Source organism: Orbicella faveolata, unplaced genomic scaffold, assembly GCF_042242905.1.
Source record: "Orbicella faveolata isolate gen_17 unplaced genomic scaffold, um_ofav_v1 contig_46, whole genome shotgun sequence".
NCBI classification, from domain to species: Eukaryota; Metazoa; Cnidaria; class Anthozoa; order Scleractinia; family Merulinidae; genus Orbicella; species Orbicella faveolata.
In genome coordinates, this window is record NW_028301576.1 from 30,583,576 (window position 1) to 30,607,500 (window position 23,925).

General features: G+C 39.5%; 2 protein-coding genes across 4 annotated transcripts in view; one reads left to right on the forward strand and one right to left on the reverse strand.

The window, feature by feature from the left end:
* Positions 1–3,006: 3,006 nt before the first annotated feature.
* LOC110059805 (uncharacterized) lies at positions 3,007–6,454 on the reverse strand. Its single transcript, XM_089277135.1, has 2 exons — positions 4,579–6,454; positions 3,007–3,244 (listed from the first exon to the last, which is right to left on the reverse strand). Exons 1-2 carry the CDS (start codon positions 5,854–5,856, stop codon positions 3,161–3,163), a joined length of 1,362 nt encoding a protein of 453 aa, XP_089133261.1. The 5' UTR covers positions 5,857–6,454; the 3' UTR covers positions 3,007–3,160.
* Positions 6,455–16,299: 9,845 nt separating this feature from the next.
* The window catches only part of LOC110059814 (uncharacterized), a 55,249-nt gene continuing 47,623 nt past the window's right edge, over positions 16,300–23,925 (forward strand). For 2 of the 3 annotated variants that reach the window (XM_089277120.1, XM_089277119.1), the window contains exons 1-4: positions 16,300–16,440; positions 22,525–22,595; positions 23,156–23,223; positions 23,653–23,925. The exon at positions 23,653–23,925 is cut by the window's right edge and continues 952 nt beyond it. In XM_089277120.1, coding sequence (XP_089133246.1) covers positions 23,206–23,223; positions 23,653–23,925 — 291 coding nt within the window. In that variant the 5' untranslated portion in view covers positions 16,300–16,440; positions 22,525–22,595; positions 23,156–23,205. Of the gene's footprint in view, positions 16,441–22,524; positions 22,596–23,155; positions 23,224–23,652 lie in introns of those variants that run through there. The other variant, XM_089277121.1, reaches the window with a different exon arrangement.

Sequence of the window (23,925 nt, forward strand, 5' to 3'; positions counted from 1 at the left end):
CCAAAACGGAGAAATAGGCCAAATGGACAACAGAAGCCAGGGGAGGTGTGTATATTTTCTTTATTTTAGCCAAAAAAAAAAAAAAAAAAAACCATTTTATTTCGTTGCGCGTTTTCATCCTTTGTTGTTTTAAACTCCATACAATGCCTTTTAGAGCGCTCAAATTCTCAACGGCCCAAAGTGTAACACAAAACCACACACTTAGGTGGTCACGTCCCACTCGATACGCTTAGATAAATCATTCATATTTGATCGATTCCTCGAATCGTGAGTTTGGTACGCCTGTGGGCAGACTAAGCGAAAGAGGGACTACTCGTAGATTATACATAAAACGGCCCAAGTTGTAAAGAAACATTTCCGCAACAATGTTTAGGACGCTAACTGACCAAGATTGCCAGTACAAAAAAGATAAGCGGCAGTTTAAACTCAGCAGAGGCACTCGTACTCACAGATACTGTTCTAATATTCAGGTCCTGGGTTGACCGATCACAAGCGAAAAGAAGATATTTGTTTGGCAGCAACTTGTTTATCTTAAACTGAACTTGGCAGACTAGAAGACCTGAGAAAGAAACCAAGTCATTTAGATAGAATGGGCAACAAATTAGGAAATACAAGGATAAAGTATCTACATCTGCATCATTTTACATGGCAAAGGCTGCCCATCCCGCTACGGAGTGCTCGTGCAGGTGCGTGTGATCAAGCCGGTTAATATGATGCAAAGTAATACTGTGCTGTGCATGTTGCTCTTACAAAAAAAAATGAAATGTTAAAATGTGCCTGTAGAGCCTGTCTGAAAGGGATCTCTGGTTTTAACTGGCGTAAGCTGTTGTAATCTTTAATTGTTATTAGGAAGAAGCTGTTCTTGTAGATCTTTCCGCGTGTCAATGGCGTTGATGTAGGTTGCTTGTGATTTTGTGTTGTAACTTGAAGGAACCTTCAGGTGAGCTGGGATGGAAATCGTGATTCTCCCATGCAGCGATAATTGGTCAATACGGTATACGGGTTATTGACCAAGCGTGAAGTCAAGATGGCTGGATATTAGCCCAGTTCTTTTAGTGCTTGTTTATGTACCTAGTCGGAGTGATTCGTGCGATATCGGTGTTTCGCTGGAAATTTAACGTTGAATTCCCTCGTCAGGTAACGAATTTTTCCTATAATATGAACCTAAAAGGTTAGAAGTAAGATGAACCAAGAAAATGGGTTTAGTCACTTCAAAGAAATAGAGACCTCGGTCTATATTTTACATCTGGGCCTATCACACGTTTTGTGATGTTACCGTAGCCCCGGGGTTGCTCCCAGAGATGAGCTGTTTTGTTCTCCACTGGGTATCTTTTACTGGCAAACTACTTAGTTGTTTGAAGAATTCAGTGGAGATTGCGTGATTAATTGACACTTGGAACTGAAAGTACCTTGTATAAAACAAGAGAAACACAGGCCCGGGTTGTTCGAAAACCGGTTAGCGCTAATCCAGGATTAAAAGTTAGAAGAAGTGATATATTTTTTGTATAGAAATATCTTTCACTGCTTATCGTTGTGTAGTTTAAGATGAACCAAACTCAAAACTGAAAGACAAGCAACATAAACAGAAAACTGGACTGAAAAGTTACAAAACCGAAATCAAAATTCTCTTTAATCCTGGGTTAGTTTAATCAGGCTTTGAACAACCCGGCCGCTATCATTAAGGCAACTTCAAAACCATCTGACTGCGACAGTAATACTAAATTTCCGGAACACAGCAGGTTCGGAATGGCGTAGAGATGGAGATTTGGTGTCTCAGGTCACTAAGCACCCTTATTATAGAAGAATCGTAGTTTACAATACTTGTCTGATTAGCATGAGCGATACATTTTCTGATGAAGTTACAAAGACACCAGTTTTGAATATTGAAAAGGGCATGGCATGCGCACGATTCACTGTCCCAAGGAATTTAATTTGAGCCCGATGTATTGAATACTTTTTGAGCGACGCGGGTTTAAAATCTCAAAATTTTACAAAGAATGTGTGAGCTTATTAGCGCCTTTGCCACCCAGAAATTTTTCAGTTTTTGAAAGCCAATCCCTTCTCGAATATTACACCCCAAAGAGCCAAAACTTTCACCAATTACCAAGTTTCACAAGCTCTATAAATGTTTGTAGTTACTGGCCCATTGACTCGCGGAGCTTTTTGCCAGAAACACATCTCTTGGACATTTTGGAGATTTTCAGCCTGGATATGGGCCAAATTAGCATCAATATACCCAAAAAAGCATTTGCAACATGACAGCATGGCTTTCTCCCCACTAGCATCGCGTTTTACGACAATTTTGTTCGAGCATGCGCAGAAATCAATTTTTTTTTCGCCTTTCCTATTTCTCCTCTTCTTATACTTTTGCTGAAGTGATTCACCTTCTCCTGGGCTTGGTTCCAGTTGAAAACTTTCTGAGAAAGCATCATCGAGACGGGCAATTTTTACCATGGAGTAGCCACGTATAGTCGCAAGAAATTTTGCTCTGCGTTTTTCACTTTGAGTTTTTCACTCTGATCTGGGTATCATTGAAAAGATCTTTTCCTCTTGCAGAATTTAAGTATAGATAATGCCAATTTTGGTCAAAGGTAATGACATCAGAAGTGGAACAAAGGTAAGTAAGTAAGTAAGTAAGTAAGTAAGTAAGTAAGTAAGTAAGTCTTTAAGAGACTTTAAGAATGTCCTGCGTAAAACATTAATGTAAATATTAGGTATATATAAGCTAGATAGTTGCATTAACCGTAAATGAATAATTGTATTTTATATTTTACTACGAGTTTCAATGTTTCAACTTTATATATCTTTAGTTATATATATATATATATATTTTTAGCTGTTAGAGGTTTTTAATCAACGCTGTAATAATTTTGGTTTAATTTAATTTTTTTGATTGCCATCATTTTTATTTCAGGACCTCCCTGAAAACCACATTAGTGAGTGGAGCCTCCTGTATAAAGATTATTATTATTATTATTATTATTATTATTATTATTAGTAAGTAAGTAGGTAAGTAAGTAACTTTATTTAACTAGGGTAGCCCATTCAGCAACGAGGCTGGTATTCATAGGGGCCCTGGGGAATAAAGATATGTACAATTTATAAGATCTAAAAAGTTAAGTACAATTTAGAAATTTAAAATTAGAAAGGCGAAAGCTCGTCACGGCCGGTCATGGGCGTCACGGGAGTCAATAGGTTGATTTGTGTCTAGCGTGATGCCTTCTCTGCGCAACGTCTTATGTTCCTGAGGAAAAAATGTAAAAAATGACGTCAGCAAAGATTCTCTAATATGGCGTATTTCCGTGAGCGTGCATCCTGCCCTGTGATTGGCTACCCGAGCAAGCAAGATGGCGCTATCTTGCTCGCTCGGGGTACACGCTGCGCCACGCAAGAAAATAGTTTTCTTTTTCCATATAATAAAACCTTCATTGGCCAAGCTTGTTCGGTCAAGATGACTGGATATTGGCCTCGTTTTTTTTTGCGTGTTTATGGACCTCAACTCCGCCTCGGTCCATAAACACGCACAAAAAGAACTTGGCCAATATCCAGCCATCTTGACCTCATGCTTGATCAATAACCCATATATTTTATCGTGTATTTTCACAAGCATATTACTTCATGTATTCACTCGGAGTCTGCTATAATTTGTTGCCCATTCTATCTAAATGACGTAGGGTTTCTCAGGTCTTCTTTATGCGAAGTGATAAGATAAACAAGCTGCTTCCAAACAAATATATTCTCTTCCTTTGTGATTAGTCAACCCAGAGACCTGAATTTATTAGAACAGTATAGCCTTTGCTGATTTCAAAATGCCGGTTTTCGATTTTGCACTGGCAATCTTGGTCCTTAACTTGTTGCGGAAATGTCTCGTTACAACTTGGGCCGTTTATATATAGATTAAGAATGGTCCCTCTTTTGCTTAGTCCGTAGAGCGAGACCGTCAATAAACCGCGAGGTTTTCTTTCCGTCTCACACGACGGAGTAAGCGAAAGAGAGAATACTCGTAGTCTACCGTCTATAGTGGTTTAGCTTCCTATCGCAAACGGCTATTGAACCATCACACTCTGCGCTGAAGGTAGCGAGTCCCGGAAGGCATGCTTATAAAATTATGACGCAAACTTCTTGTCTTGTAGGCTAATTATTCCATTCGACAACGTTTCTTGATAATCAGCTCTCTATATTGTGCATTGACAACAAAAGCAACACTGATAATAATAATGTTTGCATTTTTATAGGGCGCATCAGTCTCAACTCAATGCGCCTAACAGTAAATAACTAGATGAAATAAAACTTATAACTAACTAACTAAAATAACTAACCAATTACTTAAGAAAAGTAGCTGACAAGTTAATTAAGTCACTAAAACTTTCTTAAAAAAATAAATTTTCTCAATATTCAGGTCACTTCCTCAAATAAAAACATTTGTCATTTGTTTTTGTTTTGTTCTGTTATGTACAAATTAAAAGAGTCCCACGAACTTCAAGACAGCATGCTCTTGATAGCTCAGTATACTGCTCTCTACGTATTTCTTTCTGGCCTTTCCCAATAACAAATTTTCTCAGCAACATTGTCGCCGACCTTTTCAAACTGATCCCTTATCCAGTCTTCAAAATTTCCACCTCCAACCAAAAACAGTTTCTTTCCAGCAGACAAAATGTTCATCTCTACTATGGCGATAGAGCCTCTATCGGAAAGTTTCACTGTTCTGGGGTCAAACACATGAGGCCTTTCAAGCAGTTTCTCCAAATATTTGAGCAACATTTCACTTTTCTCCTGAGCAGGCCGAACAGTGAGCGACTTTGATCCAAAACTTGAAAAGTCGGTGGCAAGAAATATTTTCTCTAAGCCAGTTGTTTGCTTAGCGTTCTGTATCCTTGAGCTTAATTGACGGAAACAATCCAGCAAGTACGTCATGTTTGATTCGTGCGTTCTTAAAACCCATTCGGAGCGAATGTGAACCGAAATATAGCTGTCTCCAAGTTGTTTAACTGCAAATTCTTGCGCTGCTTGCACAAGTTTACGGCTAAATGGCACCTCGTGCCTAACACTAAAAGGCGAAGGTACTTTGTCAGAAGAAAGGGAAAAATGACAGCGGCCGTTCCCAATCCCTCTCCACTCAACAAAACCAACGCAACTAGAATCTCGTAAAACATCGCTTTCTAACAGTTCGGCCGATGTTAACATTTCAGGATCAATGCAAATTGTCTGATTGATATTAAATCCCTTGAACCGGTCTCCGGTCTGTTGCAGATCGGAAAAACATGGCGTCCATCCAGTTTTATTCAGAAGCTGTCTTTGGCTGTTCGACAAGCGAGCGTGTGAGCTACCTCCCTGGGTAAGTACATTCAACAATACATCCAGGCTTTGATTGCACCGTTGCTGAAAATGCGTCCATCCCTTCAACAATCCATAACCGTAAGAATCGAGTTTTTGGTTCAGTGCATTCAAGTCAAAGTATCGAGAGAGTGTCCCTGCCGTCTGATCGATGTTTGTCCCGTGAAACTTGGAATCCTTGACAAATGGAACAGCAACACTGCGACTTCCATACCTGGCAAGAGCCGCGAGCGCCAGAAGACTTTCTGTGGCCCGAGTGAACTGATCGCCAAATGAAAATGCAATGAAAAATTTCGCACGCAACTCTGTTGCTCGATGTTTCTTTAACCTTGTTGTTGTACGTTGTGTTGTTGCCGTATTGCTGCTTCCAGTTCCCTTGGTCCTTGCCTTTGTGGAACCAGACGTATACAGGTTGTCCTTTTCGTATCCAACCCTTGACAACCGTACGACGTAAAAGATTAGGATAAAAATCACTGTGGCTATGAAGACATTTTTCAACAGTGTTCGCCGTAAAAGTCTCATGGCTTTTCGTGCATGTATTTGGCGGTCGGCGGCTGTGGATGTTTACGCCGTGGTATCACAATATTCACTTTAGATATAGAGACAGATATAAGGCGGTATAGTCTCACTTTTTCAGCCGGTTGTTGGCATAAAAATTGAAATTGGGTTCGCTCGCTTAGGATCGAAATTCCAAACTTCTCGGCTTTCATGACTCTTGCTATTTTCATGACAGACCAATTTCGATATATTAAAATTCAGCCTAAAACAAAAGATCCCATTACTGGGGGATAACTACAGAGTTTGTGGGGTTTATTCACCAGAGCCTCGTGCTGAGGTCTATTGTGTTGCTATTCTGAATTTGAATATATCGAAATTGTTCAAATGCCGCAAAACAGGTTTTCACGTTCAAGTTGAAGTGGAAAGTAAAATTGCAGCAGATCTATGATCGATATCACTTCCGGTCCATTTTCTGAAATAATTCTTGGTGAAATTCCAGAACTGTACACTAAATAATTTAAAAAGATGACAAATATACGAAATACTAACGTAACATGTCCTATCCGACAGAATCGTTCAGTCGCTCCTGAGGATTTCGCGAGAACACGTCGTATAATATAATTGAGAGTCCAAAATAGGGAAGATATTCGTTTACAAACATTGTCTTTGTTATTTAAATGTTCAAACCGTTAAACAAAAGAACTCTTTGTTTCACCACCCAATAGTTCTCTGGTTGACATAGTAATAACAATAGGTGACGTCACTGATATCTTTGCTATAGATTTGGCGGGATGCGGGATTTGGCTTTTTTTCGCCATAATTTTCGGGATTTGAGCTGAAAACAGGAGCGGGAAGAGGGAATTACAATTATGAGCAAATGCGGGATTTCGTGTTTTATGGGATTGGGATGCGGGATTGGCAAGGGAAACAAAGCGGGATACGGGATTTCAATTCTTACGTGACCTCATGAATTGACCAGCGCAAAACCTGCGAGCTGGCAGAAACGAACCTTTTGTTCGTATTCGAATAGCAAAGGCTCTGTACCCTGTCAACTCTGTCAGGTTCTGTCAAACGTATTCATTATCGCTTGACTACTGTACGTTAGTATCATGAGACTGTATGAATACAGTCTCATGATACTAACGTAGTCAAGCGATACAGGTACACGATGAGGTTTTTAAGTCCTATTGTCCTTTCTGTCCATTTCCGAAGCTTGCTTTTGTAATCGTGTAATCTTGACCACCCCCCCCCCCCCCCCGTTCCTTTCTAGCTTTTGTAGGCTTTCGACCTTTTCCAGAGCGTTTGGCTTGTTTTGGCCAACAAAATTGGATCGAAGTATGCGACATTAACTTGCGTCGAGATATATTATGAAAGTATATGAAAAGGATGTGCGAGCGGGAATGCCTTCATTCGGAAAGAAAAGTTCTGAGCCGAGATTTCAAGGAAAGTGAAGAAACTGAAGCTTTGAAAGAAACTGTCAGGTGTCTTTACGACCCATCTCTTTTTGTTTCACTGATACGTGGACGAAAGAAAGCAAAACAGTAAACCGTTTACAGAAAGCAACGTTACAATCATTCATGCTTAGTTGTCTGCTACCCATTGAATCCTTTTGTGATCTTTTATGGGATATCTATTTTTAAAAAGTTTCTGTGTTAATTATTAAATTAATTATTTAATAAATTAATAATTAACGTAGAAACGCCTTTGAAAAGTGGGTAGGATCGGGATTTCCAGGCAAAAAAGGACGGGATAACGGAATTAACAGGAGAAAATGGGTGGGAAGCGGGATCTGAGAACCCTATTGTGGACCCTCTATAATTTTGTGCATTGGAAATTTGTAAATACATGTACAATTATGTTCTTGATTAACATAAACCATAGTATAAAACTCTTCCTTTCTCTATACGTTCTAAGCGGCAAAACCAGCCGAAAACCAATAAAAACAGCACTGAGCGTGTATTCGATGCTACAAACATTTCTACAATCAATGTTTGCAGACTGGCTCCAAAATTACTTCAACACCATCCAGACAACGGAAATGTCATACGCTATAATCTGAAATTGTTCACAATAATATTTTCAGCGTGAAAGCGGTTGAAAGATGAGAATATTTACCCTGGACCAGAAAAACAACATTCTTTTTTAAAACTAGACGCTCTAAGAGCGTTTACTCGGGCTTCGTACCACAGTATCAAATCGTACTTTATGAAAACGCGTATTGGACACAATAAAAGCAAATTAAAGATTCAGGATATTTTAGCACAAGAGTTCCGCTTAGATATTTACTATTCAAGTTGCTTCGTTGAGTATCCTCATCCTATCGCAAGTTGTGAGTTTAAACCATTTTGGTTCAAGAATGAAGCACAGCTGCCTACGCATTGATGGAGAAGTTGTTTGCGTAGAATTTTCGAGGTCTTTTTACAACTTATGGTGATTACTTTGTACATGCTAGCAGAAATTGTACGAAGTTTGTTTGCTGGTCGTGGCGATCCGAGTAAATTGTGTAGCTGAACATCTTTGCCGTGTTGCGATCTTAAACCCTTTTCAAGAGTCATATCTCCTTTGGAGAGCGAGTAATCCCTTTCGAGAAAGCCAAAACGAATCATGATAAACTTCTTCGCGAAAACAACAGTCCTGTGACTAGGCTCAAATTGCATTGCATATAATTTGCATAAACTTTCAAGTTGTGCATTTTGCGGATAACTTCCAAGAATTTGCAACCCTTAATGAAGTTTATGAAGAAATATTCAAGCTACATATTTTTACTGAATCAAGGCAGGAGTATTTTTAAAAAGGAGTCTCATTTATAATAGTCCATCAGCTGAGAGCCGAAAATTTGGGTTTATGGCTCACTTATGGGGAACAGCCGAAACATGTCTTATCTTAATTTTTGACTATCAAGCATCATAAAAATGTATGATAGCAAGGAAAGAAGGGTAGCTTTCACTTTGTAAAGCGAATTTTAAATTTTGCCCCACATACCCTTCTTTTGCCGCCATCTTGGATTTTTGGGAAACGTTTTAAAGTGGTTTGTATTCCTTCAATGTAAGCGAATCGTGTTTCAAATGTAAATTTTAAACGTATTGGAACTACAAACATGATATCCATTTGTTCTAGTGCTTGAATTATCAGTACATGACGTCATAAGTGACGTCACAACGCCTGATTATTAGTCACAATATGATCATTTTGCACTTATAATCATTACAAAAACATTGTGGGGCACGGTTCTCAAGATTATTTCATTAAAAGAGGGCAAGTAGATAAAATATTTGTTTAAATTGCACGTTTGTTGAAACAAAGCCCTCAAAAACATTTGCCTGTTTCCTACATCGAGCATCAGTTCCCAAACACGCGGTCTCACAAACGAAAGTGCGAACGTGTTTCCTCTGAACCATGATCTGATCAATGGTGGATGAGTGCATTGTATGTGGTTGTTAGGGTTCTAGGTTAGCCCAGGAAGCTTCTTCACGAGTATTGGGCTATTACTTCATCACAGACCTACATCCTTAAGGAGTTGGCTCCAGCACGCATCAAAGAAGACATCAAAGCTGTAGGAAAGCTGGTGGATCAGGAAACAAGATGCAGCACTAACGAGCTTCTCCACGCCGGGGTATCAAAGCGACAACAGAAGTAAGTGATGACTTATTGCAGGCTAAGAGCAAGGTAAAGAAGGCAGTGAATGACTTTGTAACGACCGTTGCTCATCTAATCCCACTTCAGATCACTTAGATCCATTGAAGAAAGCCAAGCTGAAGTCTTTTAAGGATCTGTAGGCTGTGCGTAAGGTTCGCAACTAGGATGTAGTACTTCCTGCTCGTATGGATTGAGATGTATTTGCTCTGATGGCACTTGTCGGTCTCTTGCCGATCCTTGTGGACTCCCGCGAAAAACAACTGCACAAAGCCTCCCAACAGAAGCAAAACTCTCCCAACCTAGAGCGTCACAGTCATCGAGAAATACCCAGAGAACGCAACCAGTATTTTCAGTGTACCTGGAATGGTGATCTTGCAGTTGAATATCCCGCCCTCTGGAGGTATGTCTCTTGTGGTGGCTAAGCGAGTGTTTGAGTTGGTAATGAGCACCGGCAACAGGCACGTGTAGAAGTGTTCGACATGTATCGAGAGGTATTAATCAAGAATGTCGAAAGATTTTAAAGAGTGTCTATCTCTGACGTTGAACAGTACAAGAACATACTCCCTGCCTATACTGGGAAGTCAAGGAACCAGAATTTTCAGTGTCAATGCAAACAAGCCTGATATTGCCAATTCCCTCGTGTTACTGTGGAAGAAAGAACCATTCTGAGGCAGGCTCGGTGACCGGATCATGTACGTGACAGCCGAAGATCAGTGCTAGAGACTAAGACGCAGCCACATGCGAACCAGTTTCTGAGATAGGGTGTAATCATGAAGAGGCTGGTTCTCCATGCTCGGTTCGTGGGAGGCAGGTGCGTCATCCACCCCGACACTGATATTTTTGTCCTACTGCTTGGTCAAAGCCAAAACCTTGGAATGTGTTACATGAAGAATAAAGAAGGCGGAAAGAGCAGAATTATAAAATTTCTTTAGTTATTAACAGCTTGGAGAAGTAACTTGACCAAGACATCGACAAGCTCTACTTCATGAAAGTCCTAAATTATTAGCGTACACACGATCACAGGCTGTGATACTCGCTGGTAAGCAGTTCAGCTTCTAATTTTCCAATACAGTGAAAGGTAGGTCCGAGCTATGGCGAGAATTGGGAAGGAGTGAACAGTATCCGGAGAGATACTGGAGGAAGCACTCATGTGACAGCTGTACAAGAAGGGGTGCAAGAGTATGGATGCGCTGCGCTATGAAGTCCAAGATGGCGACCAAAAGGAGGGTATTGGGGGTAAATTTAAAATTCGATTTACAAAGTGAAAGCTACCGTTCTGTCCTTGCTATCCTGCATTTTTATGATGCTTAATAGTCAAAGATTAAGAATATACAAGTTTCGTTTGTTCCCCTCAAGTGAGCCATACAACCACCTCAGCTGATGGACTATAAGGGAAGATGCGGCATTCTATTTTGCTATTTATTTGGGCTTCATGCTCGTCTAGTTCATGTCACGCAACATGATTTTCTTTTGCAGTCAGACACAGTTTTCTAAAAGAATTGGCGATTGCTAAGACTGTTAAATATATTTGAACTACTAGTGAAAAAACTGGCTAAACTATCGTCAATGCAGATTTTCCTTAGGACTTGGCAAGAACATTGGTTCGTCAATAATCCCGCACAATTCACCGCACAATCGAAGGTTTAATTCTCCCGCACAATGTACCTCCAAATTCACACGTTATTTTTTTTTTCCTGCACCCTACTAGAAAGCCAACTAACTTGGAGGTAAGATATTTAATTCAGTTACCGAAAGTCTTATCTTTACAACTTTGGCGATCGACATATTTTGCGGGGTGCAAGAAACAAGTCGGCATGTTTTTAATGAGCTACGAGTCCAAAAACGTTTTCGTATTTAGCTCGTTTTATTGCAATATGATTTGTTTTACTGCAGTGTTCTAAATAATAACAGCAGTAGCCTTGACTGCCTATTTTTTGCCAGTGTTTTCGTAGATTGAACTCATACCGCAATCGGCTCGGTTGTTATCTCACGAGAACGTTTCGAGCGTGAACTTTGCTTACCTGGCTGGCTTTCAAGCAATATAATTCGTAGACCGACCCTTTCTGAAAACGATCAACATCTTTGTATGTGAGATGAATGTATAAGGAGGGGGCGTAACGGTTTGCGGTGATGCGGTTTTGCGTTATTTTTGGTACGGTTTTGGGGAAATCTTTATTGTAACCTGCAGTATTGCGGTTTAATAAGACTAAGCGGTTTGCGGTTTTCATAAATTTTCGATCGCGGTAATCGGTAAAAAAGAGTCTGCAGCCGTCTGCGCTTTCCAGTTATGACAGTTATTACTCGAATCCTGACGCTTCCGATGACTTTTGATTTCTTGTTTATGTTTTGCAACAGACCATTGTTGTGCAAGAAAGCTTTGCTGTTTGTAAATTTCCGCTTTTTCCGGTTAATAATTGTTATGGTTAACCATTTTATCCAATGATACGTCGACTTGGTGACTTTCCGGGCTGGGAATCTTTCACTCGGATTTCCTACAGTATTTGCCGTGGCCTCGTGCGGGACAATGTCTGCCGAGCAAGAAGAAGTGGTTTTGAGGGTGGTCGGGAAGAGACGATGTTGCTTCAAGGAGAGATTGGAAGCTCGGCGAAGTTTCGTCTGGGAGCAAGAACTCGCTTCTGGAGAGTTATACGCTTCAACAATCGTTTGCTTCACTGAACACTTCACGGGGCTGACTACCATGACGTTGTCTTCGGGTCATTCAAAATTCTTCTTGGAAAATTTTAAATGCAATTTAAGGTTGATTCAGTCGAATTCTGACATAAAATGGATGTTCCGAGCTCGTATTCGGGATACTTGAGTTTGAAAACTAGCATCTTGACGAATTTTCACCGAACAAAAAACTCGCAGAAAGCTTGCGTTGTGTAACATTTGAGTGGTTTCCAGTGCTGAAGTCGTAAACATCGATGTTTTTCAATTGGGTAACTCAGCAGTATTCGTACGTGCGCGAGCGCCCTTATATTAGTTCCACAACAGCATAACAAAGTCAGTCCCACGGACGTGTGTCAATTATTACAGTATTATTTTATGAGTGCGATGATCATACGTTGATTAACATTAACATACACTTTTATCAAACTAAATAAGGTCGTATTTGTAATGGAATGGCGAACTAGAAGTAATGATGACGGCACCGTAGCACATTTGTAACTACGGTTTCGGTATATTGGTAAATTTCCATGCGGTAATGCGGTTTTTTACATTTTTTTACGCGGTTTTGCGGTTTTCGGACCTCCCTTACGGTCCCCTCTATAAGGCGCGATTCTTGCCAAAACTTTCTTCGCAAAACACCGCATTCTCTCACGAAGAGCGAGCAATGTCGCGTTTCTCGTCCCCAGTTTCCATGGTCTACGCATGGAACGCCTGGGACCATGACCCTCCTTTTGGCTACCAAAACGCTGGTATTTTAAGGCTCGGGCTCTCCTACGGAAGCCCGAGTAAAAAGGCAAGAAAACATTCTTATAAAAAAAAAAAAGTGTAGTGGGGACGGCGGGATATAAGCATAATTTTAAGCATAAGTTCATTTTCTCTTGCTTATGCTAATGCTTATGTCGCAACCTCGTTCCCAGGGTCTTTTCCCTGGCTTGGGCGTGGGGCGGGTGGGGCGGGTGGGACATGGTTGGTATAAGTATAAGCGAAAGACTTTCAGCCAATCAGCGAGCACTTTATCCTTAGGTCCCCACTGGATATAACAGCGACATAAACGTAAAGCTAAGCACAAGACGAACACTTATGTTTATGTCGTAGCCTTCTCCACTTGTGCATAATAAGCCTCTTGTGCTTATGTTTACGGTTGTACAGCTCTAGAAATACCGATGCTCTGGAATTAGCGATAAAATTTGACAATTACTAGCAAATCCCATAGGTAGTGACTCTCGGAATAACGACCCTCTGAAAGAAACGACCACAAATGTAACTTGGGTATGGGTAATAACTGTAGAGAATACAAACAAGAGACTATGATCTAGATACAAAATACTATTCCGGCTTGATATAAATTTCTTTCTAGAAGCTTTGTCCCATTCCTCGCTAAATAACTTGAAATTTTCTATTAACCAAAAAATAAATAAATTAGTTTCTACTTACTTGTATCTGTGGACTGTACAAACACACAACACATGAGCTTTGATTTAAGACCTCAGTATATTTTGGTGAACTAGCTGAGTAACAGCGTAATGAAAAAGTAGTCATCAAACTCCGCGTCCTAGGCACCTGCATGCCAGCAGGCTTAATAAGTAAGTAAGTAAACTTCGCAACGGAAAGATGGAAAGGAGTACTTTAGAGAACATAAGCGCAAAAACCACACGGAATCTTAATTATATCGACCTCACCTTGATGCCGTTTTCAACTTGATCAGAAAAATATATATCTTAGAAAAAAACATTTTCTTTGAACTGAGACTGCACGATGACTGTTAATATTGACAGTGAGCGCATTCTTAAAATCGTGGGGAAGTTATTGAATTTTCTAGCTGCCGGAAATCTTTTCTCTGATGGTTCAGGGACCTTGCTTTGCAACTTAGTACCCTCGATGCCAATCATCATTTTGTCCGTTTTTAGACAATTATCTTTAGACTGAGTACTGTTAATGTCGAGTATTTACTTCTTTAATAACTTAGTTTTTAAATCATGTTCTTATATTGGTTTAATTTCAGATTTTTAATTTAGGTCTTAAAATAATTATAGTCGTTATCGCTGTTTCGCTATAATATGGATTGAGTGGAAACCAAACTGGGTGGGAACTTCAAACATCGTACAATTTTATTTGTTAACACGAATACGAGTTTGACTAGAAAAAATGACAAGCAAATAGAAAATGAATACAACAATAATAAATGAAGGACGCTAGACAAATTATAAAGAAAACTTCCACCAGAAGGATAAAGTGGAAATTGAACAGATCCTGGATACGTACTCGATGCACAATTTCCTCGAACGGATTTGTAAGCTATTTTAAAATAACGAAACCGTAGCTCGTATAAGTACGCGCACGAAAAATGTAAATTATTTGTCCCGTAGGGATATCATGATTTACATAGGGAGCGAAACAATAGAAAGCAACGCAAGAATGTCACAATAATAAGTCTTTTATAATTCTTAATCGAAGGCCACAGGTTTAGTAGTTGTTTTAACTATTAAGTGAAAACCATCTCTAAATAAAGTTTGATTGATTGATGGTAACTGCACAGTTGACGTCACCTAAAAATTGAGGTGGATTGATTTTGCTGTAAGTGCAGCGCATCCTGCATAGTCGGGCAAGATGGAAGAATGCGCCTTCCATTTATCAATGATGTCTTTCCCGACAATAAGCATCGAATGAGCAATCTAAATGAAGGAATAAGGTGGAATTTCTTTACAGCCGTAGATTCCAGTAGATCTCTCTTAAGGGATTGAAAAGTTATTGAGAGTCATTTCATTTCACTGGCAGCTTCATCAAGCGTCCAAAATAATTTGAAGTGTATTACAGTCCTCTTTGCATTTTCTAAAAACTATTAAGGTATAAAAAGTTGCCTAAAATAATACCAAAAAAAGTTTTCACGGAAACTCGAAATAATTCAGAAATTCAAAGTTCAGAGAAAATGTGCAAACACCTACAGGTGAAATTTCATCATCAGCTTCATTTCATCAGTCAATCAATTAATTTTGATATTGTGCCCAATTTACTGTATTCACAGAGCGCTATTTACAGAAGATTCAAGTACTTCAAGTATTTCATAGGAACTTCGAAATTCGTTTTCGACATTTGGTGTTGTTAGAAATGATTTCTTTTGAAAAGATATTTAAAACAGTCTCTTATCAGTTTGTAATACGATGTGAATAATAGCCTACAAGCTCCTTAATACCAACAAAACTGGAGGTAAGTACATGTAACTGGTCCAAGCGCGGGAAAGCGTGCGTGAGCGCGCCACGATTTGTTTTAGTTTTTCTTCTGATTGGTTGAGAAAGTGGCTCGAGGTTTCTACACCAATCACTAAGCCAAGTAATGCAACACAACGGACTATCCAAATTACTTTAAACTTACTTTTATTTCCGAGTATAACAGACATATAATAATATCTACTGTTCTTAATTATTATTTTTTTTATTGCCTTTAAACTCAGATATCCCAAATCCAGTCCCTTCAGCTATTAGTAATAGTAATTGGACCGACTGGAGTACAATTCAGGGAGAAATCGCGCGTGTAATTTCAAAAGCGGACGAGCGCGAAGCGCGACGAGGATTTGAAATTACGAGCACGAGCACGAGCACGAGCACGAGCACGATTTCTCCCTGAATTGTACGACAAATTTTGGAAATAAAAATGTCTTTTGTGCTCTGAAATGTCTTTTGATTAGGTTTTTTAATCGCATCTATAACAAAATTCTCCATCGTGGTTGGTTCCCTGTGCGCCTATTTGATACGTTTTTTGTAATTGGATACCCACGTGATTCGCATATCAATTACGCGCGCTTTAATGACTCCCTTTGCAATGTTTCCTACAGTTTTCAAAACTTATGAAAAGCGCTACAAACGTTTCAGCCCAAAAGAAGTTCTCAAACGACAATTTCAATTCCGAAATTTGTTACAGATACGATTAATTAGTAATTGGACCTCGGGTTGTACAATTCAGGGAATAATCGGGCTCGTAATTTCAAATCGACCTTGCGCTTCGCGCTCGACCGATTTTTAAATTACTCGCGTGATTACTCCCTAAATTGTACTCCACTCGGCCCAATTACTATTACTTATGGAAATTCGCGTTAGTCAGCTACAGAATTAGAATATCAGTAGCAGGAAATTGAAATCGAAAGGTCAAACTCTAGAAAGTTCTCGACGCAAAGGGTATTTTCAACGGCGTTTGCTCAGATTACACCAAGGAATGTATTACACTTGATTGAGTCTTCTCCTACTCTGGATACGCATTATTCAAGATGACTGAGTGACGCGATTACAGAGTGAAGTGGCACGATTACAGGTTTGTTTTACCTAGTTAGTTCATGCGCATTTTGTAATGTAAGTCGACGTCCGTATTCTAGAGACAGTTTCACTGTTTTCTAATGATATCAGCGGAAATCGTTAATTCGCTTAAGCCAGCGGGATGAAAAAAGATCGAAAATCAGGAAATGTAGTTTGAAAAATTGTGTGTTCATCACTGAAAAACTCCGACCTCGAAATTTATAAGATGAAGAAAACGTTTACTAGGCACTGTTGGCTGATACAGGATTTGGCATATCGTATTAAGATTCGGCTTTGCCGATCGTATAACATAGGCTGAGCCTGATGCGATCTTTTTGTCTTACGAGAGCTGAAATAGCAATGTTTTAAAGGAATCACGATGTAATGACTTCTGATGTATGAAATCCGCGGGTATTCGTCTTCTTATTTACCGGTTATCTTACTCCCGTTTGTAGGATTCAAACGACGACTTCCCAGCATGCTGATGAGTTCACTTTAGTTCCCCTTTAACTTGTGAATTACCGAGTCTCTTCCCGCAAGACTCGTCAAAATACAGGTTTATGGATGATTTAGTTGTTTTTCTTAAAATTGACTCTAGAGCCTTTTAGCGCTAGTTCTACGAAAAACTTGTCGAACACCATACGAATGTCGGTAGAGGAGGAACTCACCGACAATTTAGTGAAAGCTAAATCTTTACAGGCTCAACGCTATTATGCAACTCTCGATACTATAGGCATTCCTGTAAGAAGGAGTTTTTCGTGAGGTGTCGATGATAAATCACTTTGTTCACAAGCAGACAGAACAAGAAGTTGGCCTTTATATCGACAATTTGCATTGTGTGCAGTGTCCTACGCTGATTTAGCTGTCGTTTGCTTGAGTGCACCAGTGTTAATTATTCAACAAGCTAAAATGAGTGTAAAGTTTGGTTTAAAACGACGCTGTTAATGATGTCCTTGGTATTTTAGTTACATTATTTGTAGCTACTAACCGAGTTAATCATTAAGTGCAAGAAGTCATCAGTGATATCAGTTAGGTAACTGTGAGAATAGTTATTTAATTGTTGTTTTAATTTTAACATAGTTTCGAGTGTTCTTGTCGGCATCTGTCTCGTCTCCCTAAACTAGCTAGTATTAACCAAATAGAGTAAACTTAGGGATATGTTTTATATCAGTACTTTATTATTTGAAAGGGGCTATGAGCTTTAATTAGGAACAGGCTGTAGAAATGGTCGTTCGACAGTAAAATTGCTTTGACAATATTGACATGCAGCAAAGTTTGAATAATATTTTGTGTCAAAACGGCTAGCGAAGCATGACTTGGATGTCAAATTACCTTTCGAATTAATTTATTTTCAACTGCATTATCTTATAACGTTATTCACCTGATGTTTAAAAAGATCTACTTCTTTGAATTCCTTTAAACATCACATTACAATCAGACGGTTGGGAAGCAGCCAAGCCTTTTTAATGTCTGAGGCGAGCTTTGAATCAGTGCCTGGATACGCAAAGGTGCAGAATTTGTTGCTAAGGAAGACGTTTCTTGGGTAGCTGGCGGCACCCTTTGGTCCTTCACTATGCAACAATGAATTTCTAGGAAAATGAATTTCTAGGGAACCATTAGTGATGCTTTAATCGTGTTTATGTCCGATCTTGAGTGACAAGACGGCAAAAATACCAGCAGATCATCGTGAGGCATCAATAAATCAAAAGCTGAAACCTAGGTTTCCATTGCAGACTAATTCAATGTTATTAGGACAGGACGTTTTATGGAACAACGTAATTTATATGTCAAGTATAGGTAAAAAAAAAAACATATAATCAAGCGGCTATGAGCCAATCAACTTTGAACATGGATATCCTGTAAACAGTGAAAATTTTGGTCCTTCATTATGCAACAATGAATTTCTAGGAAACTGCGACTATAGAGACTGCAAAGTTTCGGATAAAATTTAACCAAATGTAAAGTAATGAAGCTTTAGAAGATTCTGTTTAACGTTTTACCCCATACTTCATTATGCCTACATTTACATCCTTGCTGAAAGGAAATTAGAGTAATTCGTATTGTTGAGAATTTTCTTATTTTGGAGGAGGGGCGCGCAAAGCGGGGCAAAGCTTAATATAGCATTGGCGCCTCCGCAAGTTGGAAGATTATTGGTCTGATTCTGCCGTAGGTTATCTCACTGGTTGACAGTAAACAGAAAGTCAGTTAGTCCAAGAAGGAGTTTGGTCATTGAAGACCAGATGAAGAACACCAGGGGGGTTTTGAAGTTGGTTTTCAAATTACTTACGGAGTTGAGTAATATGCTCATACAGTTTAGTGTCTTGCAGAAGTAAAAGAGTTCCAGTAGTCAATCTTTGATGTTAGCTGAAGTTGATGTATGTACAATGGTTTTGGAGGTTTCATTTACGAACACCCTCCCTATAGAGCGCCAGTTAGAAAAGAAAACTTAGTTTATTTCTCTTAAAGCTTTCCCCGTAGATATTTTTCAGTATGGGTACTGTTAAAATAAGGCTTAGTTTTGGTTGACAATTTTTGGATTAAGGCCGTCACCATGGCAACATCTCATCTGATGTCAGGCAGATATACTCCTCATTTTGGCTTAAATTCCTTAATATTTATACTTTCTGTCGGTGAAATTACTTCATACTTTGCCACATCATGGAAATATTGCCTGACATTTTGAGTTGGTAAAAAGTCAAGGTTGTTCAGACGGTTTTTCCAATATTCTGTAATTTGTCATTCTTCTAAATATATTAGATAACCTCTGACAGATTTTAGCAAAAAATAGGGTATTTTATAGGAATTGTATGTGGTTACAACTGAGCCAAACTTAAAAAAAAATTCACCGAAGGAAACGCGGAAAAATTCATTGTCAGTTTTGCTTTTTGTGCTCATGTTGACGTCATAGAATATCGAAAAACACTGACGTTTTCCTTCGAGGGCGCACAAATTACTTGAGGTTTCGTCCTCAGCGCGTGTGCGATTGTAAAACTATAGGAAGCCACCTTAAGATATGTTGCATAGTCGGAAAAAGGAAGATTGACACGCTGCGGTAATATGGGGGGCCATGGACATAGAATCATCAAGTAAGAAAGCGATGTCTTTTACTGTCAACAAACAGGCAACCATTAGTAATGCTTCAATCGTGTTTATGTCCGATCTTGAGTGACAAGACTGCAAAAATACCAGCAGATCATCGTGAGGCATCAATAAATCAAAAGCTGAAACCTAGGTTTCCATTGCAGACTAATTCAATGTTATTAGGACAGGCCGTTTTATGGAACAACGTAATTTATATGTCAAGTATAGGTAAAAAAAATACATATAATCAAGCGGCTATAAGCCAATTAACTTGGAACATGGATATCCTGTAAACAGTGACAATTTTGATGCCACTGACGTAGGGTTTTAATCCGTAGGTTAAGGTCATTTCCCAGTATTGCATTGCGCATCCCTACTGCGCATAATTTCACGCGTGATTAGCGCGCGCGCATTAAAAAATGGCGGCTTTTTCTTTGCGGCTGGACCTCGCCATAGAGGCAAATCGTCATTTTCTCGAAACCGAGTACGGTGACCTATCATTTTTTTCTGTTGTGTTGAATTGAGTAATAAATTTCTCTATGTAAAATAAATATGGGCCAATTCTCAGTGTTGAGCAAGAAACAATCGTCGGAAACGTGAATTTAGCAAGCAATCGTGACTATAATCACGGTGCTATTGTAAGGATTTATATGGTATAAACAAGGTGCTGTTGCTCCTAAACGAACATGGGGACCCCTCATTTTTATTTTCAAATTTAATTTCCTACAATATAAACAGTCAATAGGCAAAGTTTGACAAAAATCTCAGTGCAGGTTCTATTTCAGTGGAATGACGTTAAGTTAAAGCCCACTGGTATTGTTAAGAAATAGTGCAAAACGCAACGGTCAGAGAATACACGAGGAGATGTAAAACATTCATGAAGTTATCGGTCCGAGAGACCGAGTTATCCTTGTCCGAGAGACCGACACAATTATAAAGAAAGTACCGCTTCTTATCCGATCACCAAAACAAGTAATAATGCTAATTTCATTCCTCTCAATTTTTTCGTTCTTTATTTTCCCAGCCAGTATCAGTGATTTTTTTTTTCTCTCTTTGTAACCTTTTCTCGTCTTGGAATTAAAAAGAATGCGTTCAGCGTAGAGTCAATATACCATAAGGGCAGGACCACGTCTCGCCCGGTCAACAAAACCCCTGTTCGGCGGGTTTCGTACCTGGATGGGTGACCAAATACAAATACCCCGTGTTGTAACAACCTCTTTTTTTCCCTTCCCTTTCCAAGGCGATATTAAAGACTGCAGAACTCCCAGCCTTGTGTAATGTCGTTTCTTCTATTTATCAACTATTTGTTCCTCATTTCGCCATGTCCGTATTTATGTGTATTTATTTACAATACCGTATAAATTAACAGCGTAACACATCGCTCGAATTCTCCTCAGTTCTCTTGAATGTTGATCATCTAAAACATTTAATCACGGCTTGAATCATTCGGACATTTATACAGCTCGTCAATTTTAATTTGTGACTTTCAATGTCTTCCTTTTCGGCAATCGAGTGTGGTTAAACCTGTATGAGCGGGCACCTTCGGGAAATGAGCTATTTAAATAATTACGTACAGGTAGGTTCTATTCATAAAAACGTTCTTGCGAAATGTTCCAAATGTCTAACAGGAAGTGAAGGAGTATAGGAGTGCTGGAGTGAAATCGCTTCAGCACTACAACTCGGACAATAATGTTTTCCAAGTTAAAAACGTACGTGCGAAAATTTATTCAATGTAGGGCATTTCTGCAGTAAGATATTGAGTACTTCAGTCAGCAATCAAAAAATAACTAACTTGACACGGCGCAAGCGATTGTAAAACGACCTTAGACGGCTGATGTTCGAAACCCGGGGGTAAACTCCTATATGAGAAGGTCGGGGATGCTTGTCATCTCGGGTTCAAATTAAGGATTCTGGTCTCACTTAAGGTGTTGACGACGAAACGTCGCCATTTTCCGCTGTCAAAGTATCCTTTAGGGTGTACTAGAAGAAAAAATAAATAAAAGAAACGCTCTCATTTAATTTCTATTTTTTAGGCTTGATTCCCGCTGATCTCTGTCGGGTTTACAAGTGCGCCCGGGATCCTCTATTGAACAGTGGCTAGTAATCGAACCTATTCCGCTTTAAATGGTATCTTTTAGGGGTCTAATGAAGCTCAAGCGACTCCCATATTAGTCTCCTTTAGGAGTTCAATTCAAATTTTCTGACGAGCATCCCTGACCTTCTCATATGGAAGTTCTCCCCGGGGTTTCAAATGTCTAACAGGAAGTGAAGGAGTGATGGAGTGAAAAAGTGAAAGAGTGAAGGAGTGAAGGAGTGAAGGAGTGAAGGAGTGAAGGAGTGAAGGAGTGAAGGAGTGAAGGAGTGAAGGAGTGAAGGAGTGAAGGAGTGAAGGAGTGAAGGAGTGAAGGAGTGAAGGAGTGAAGGAGTGAAGGAGTGAAGGAGTGAAGGAGTGAAGCAGTGAAGCAGTGAAGCAGTGAAGGAGTGAAGCAGTGAAGGAGTGAAGCAGTGAAGGAGTGAAGGAGTGAAGGAGTGAAGGAGTGAAGGAGTGAATGATATGTTCTTCTTGTGGCGAAACATCTAATTTATCATGCTTCTTTTTAAAAGACCCTAGTTTTGTTTTTCCACACAATATTGAAAAATTGTTAACAGGAAAAATAAGTATATGCTCTACTCTCCGCCTCTCCCCCTACAATAAAGCATGCAATTTGCTATTTTAATTTTAATAGATGAGTTATCAACCATGACCGGTTGGTAAAAGCAGCCATGACACATAATCAAATTTTACCCCAACACATGGTTTGTCTCTGTTTTGTTAAGCTTTGAGCGAACGAAGCTCGTCTGCATGCTGGCAAAAAACTGAAAAGAACAAACTCTATTTATTATTGGTTTAGCAAAGGTGAGGGCGCAAGGAAAAAAGCCACAGGCCTCCTGTTGACACGAAAATGGGTGCAGTCTGAACACAGTGCCTGCCCGTGGTCATTAACGTAGTTGTTTGGTAATAAATTGTCTTTTATCATTTTAGTGACTTTGCATAGCCTGCAAGGGATCCTCCCTGAACCCGAAGTTTCTTATGGTGTCCTCACAAAAGAGAAGGTATCTACAGGAGTTATTTGTAAAGAAGTAAATTAGTTTTGCCGTGAAAAAATCATTTTCTCTAGCCCTAATGCCCATAGTGCAAAGTGTTAGGAAATGAGGCAATTCATCAACTCTCTGGCTCAGTTGTTAAAGGAAACTGCGCGCTGTATATTCATAGTACCAGCGTAACTAACTTTTTCCTGAGTACAGTTCTTTCTATTTTTTGACGATATTCGCTGACGTTGCAAACTTTGTCCTCGAACTCTTTTGTTGGCTCTGCTCCAACAAAAGGTAGCTGTCTCAAAACTGAGTCTTCAAATAAGACATTTATGCTCTAAGCATAGAAAGATCTTAATGGAAACTCTCTGTGAAACATCAGCGTCGCGAGATTAACTGATTACCCTCCAGGTGTAGAAAGGCAACATGCCTCATTACCTGTTTACTGATGATATAAATTTTCAGTTGCTCTCTTTGACAATGAAACACAAAAACAAACATTATTGTGCTGTATTATACTTTATCCCACACCTGGAAGAAAAAGAGCCAATGAAGCCATGAATTCCCATTTATCGTTTTAGTGACTGTGTAATCAGTAAGGACATTTGTTGGGTACCAAACGCTTCCGGTGATGTCTTCACAGGGAAAGGTATTTAACTCTTTATGTCTTAAATAATTCGGTAACCGGGTACCGGGTCTCTCCACCCGGGTGTAAAAATGAGAACTTACCAATTTAATGCTGGAGGCAACCCTGCGATAGACCAGCAGGGGGTGTCGAAATATTCTTAGTCGCTTCATGCTACAGAAACCGAGGATAAGCGCCGGTCTGATGAACCACGTGACTCGTATGCAGCCCGCATTTTTATGCCTGGGTACTCAATTTATCTCATCATTTCATGAAGGAAGCCCCGTAAAGAGGTTTTGTAAGATAGCAGTAGGTATTTGTCGCTTTCTTCGTTTTAAAACTGAATTTCTCTTCTCTCCTACGTGGGACAAACTTTGAGGCCGGGAACCCACCAAAATCGTTTCACTTATAATTCCAGTTACCTTGTTCACTATTTTGCATGATTTATTTCAGGAGTCAAAATCATCGAGCTCTTCCCAGGAATCCAGTGGAGGAGAATTTCAAGAAAATAGTGGAGCACCCTCATCATCAGGAAGATTAAAAGTTACTTTCCTGGGATCGGAATGGAGATCAAGTAAAGGAGGACTTTCCACTTTAAACAGAGAGTTAGCAATAAACGTTGCAAAAAGTCCTGAGGTAGAGGTCACCTTCTTTGTCCCACGATGTAATGAAGAGGACAAGAAAACAGCTCTTGGTCGCAAGATTAATCTTGTCGAAGCAATCAGG

Excerpts from the sequence above, each read along its gene's own strand:
- LOC110059805 (XM_089277135.1), bottom strand. The coding sequence starts at position 5,856 with ATGAGACTTTTACGGCGAACACTGTTGAAAAATGTCTTCATAGCCACA. Across the intron at positions 3,245-4,578 it reads TAAGGGATCAGTTTGAAAAG|GAACATAAGACGTTGCGCAG; the intron begins GTCGGCGACAAT and ends TTTTTTCCTCAG.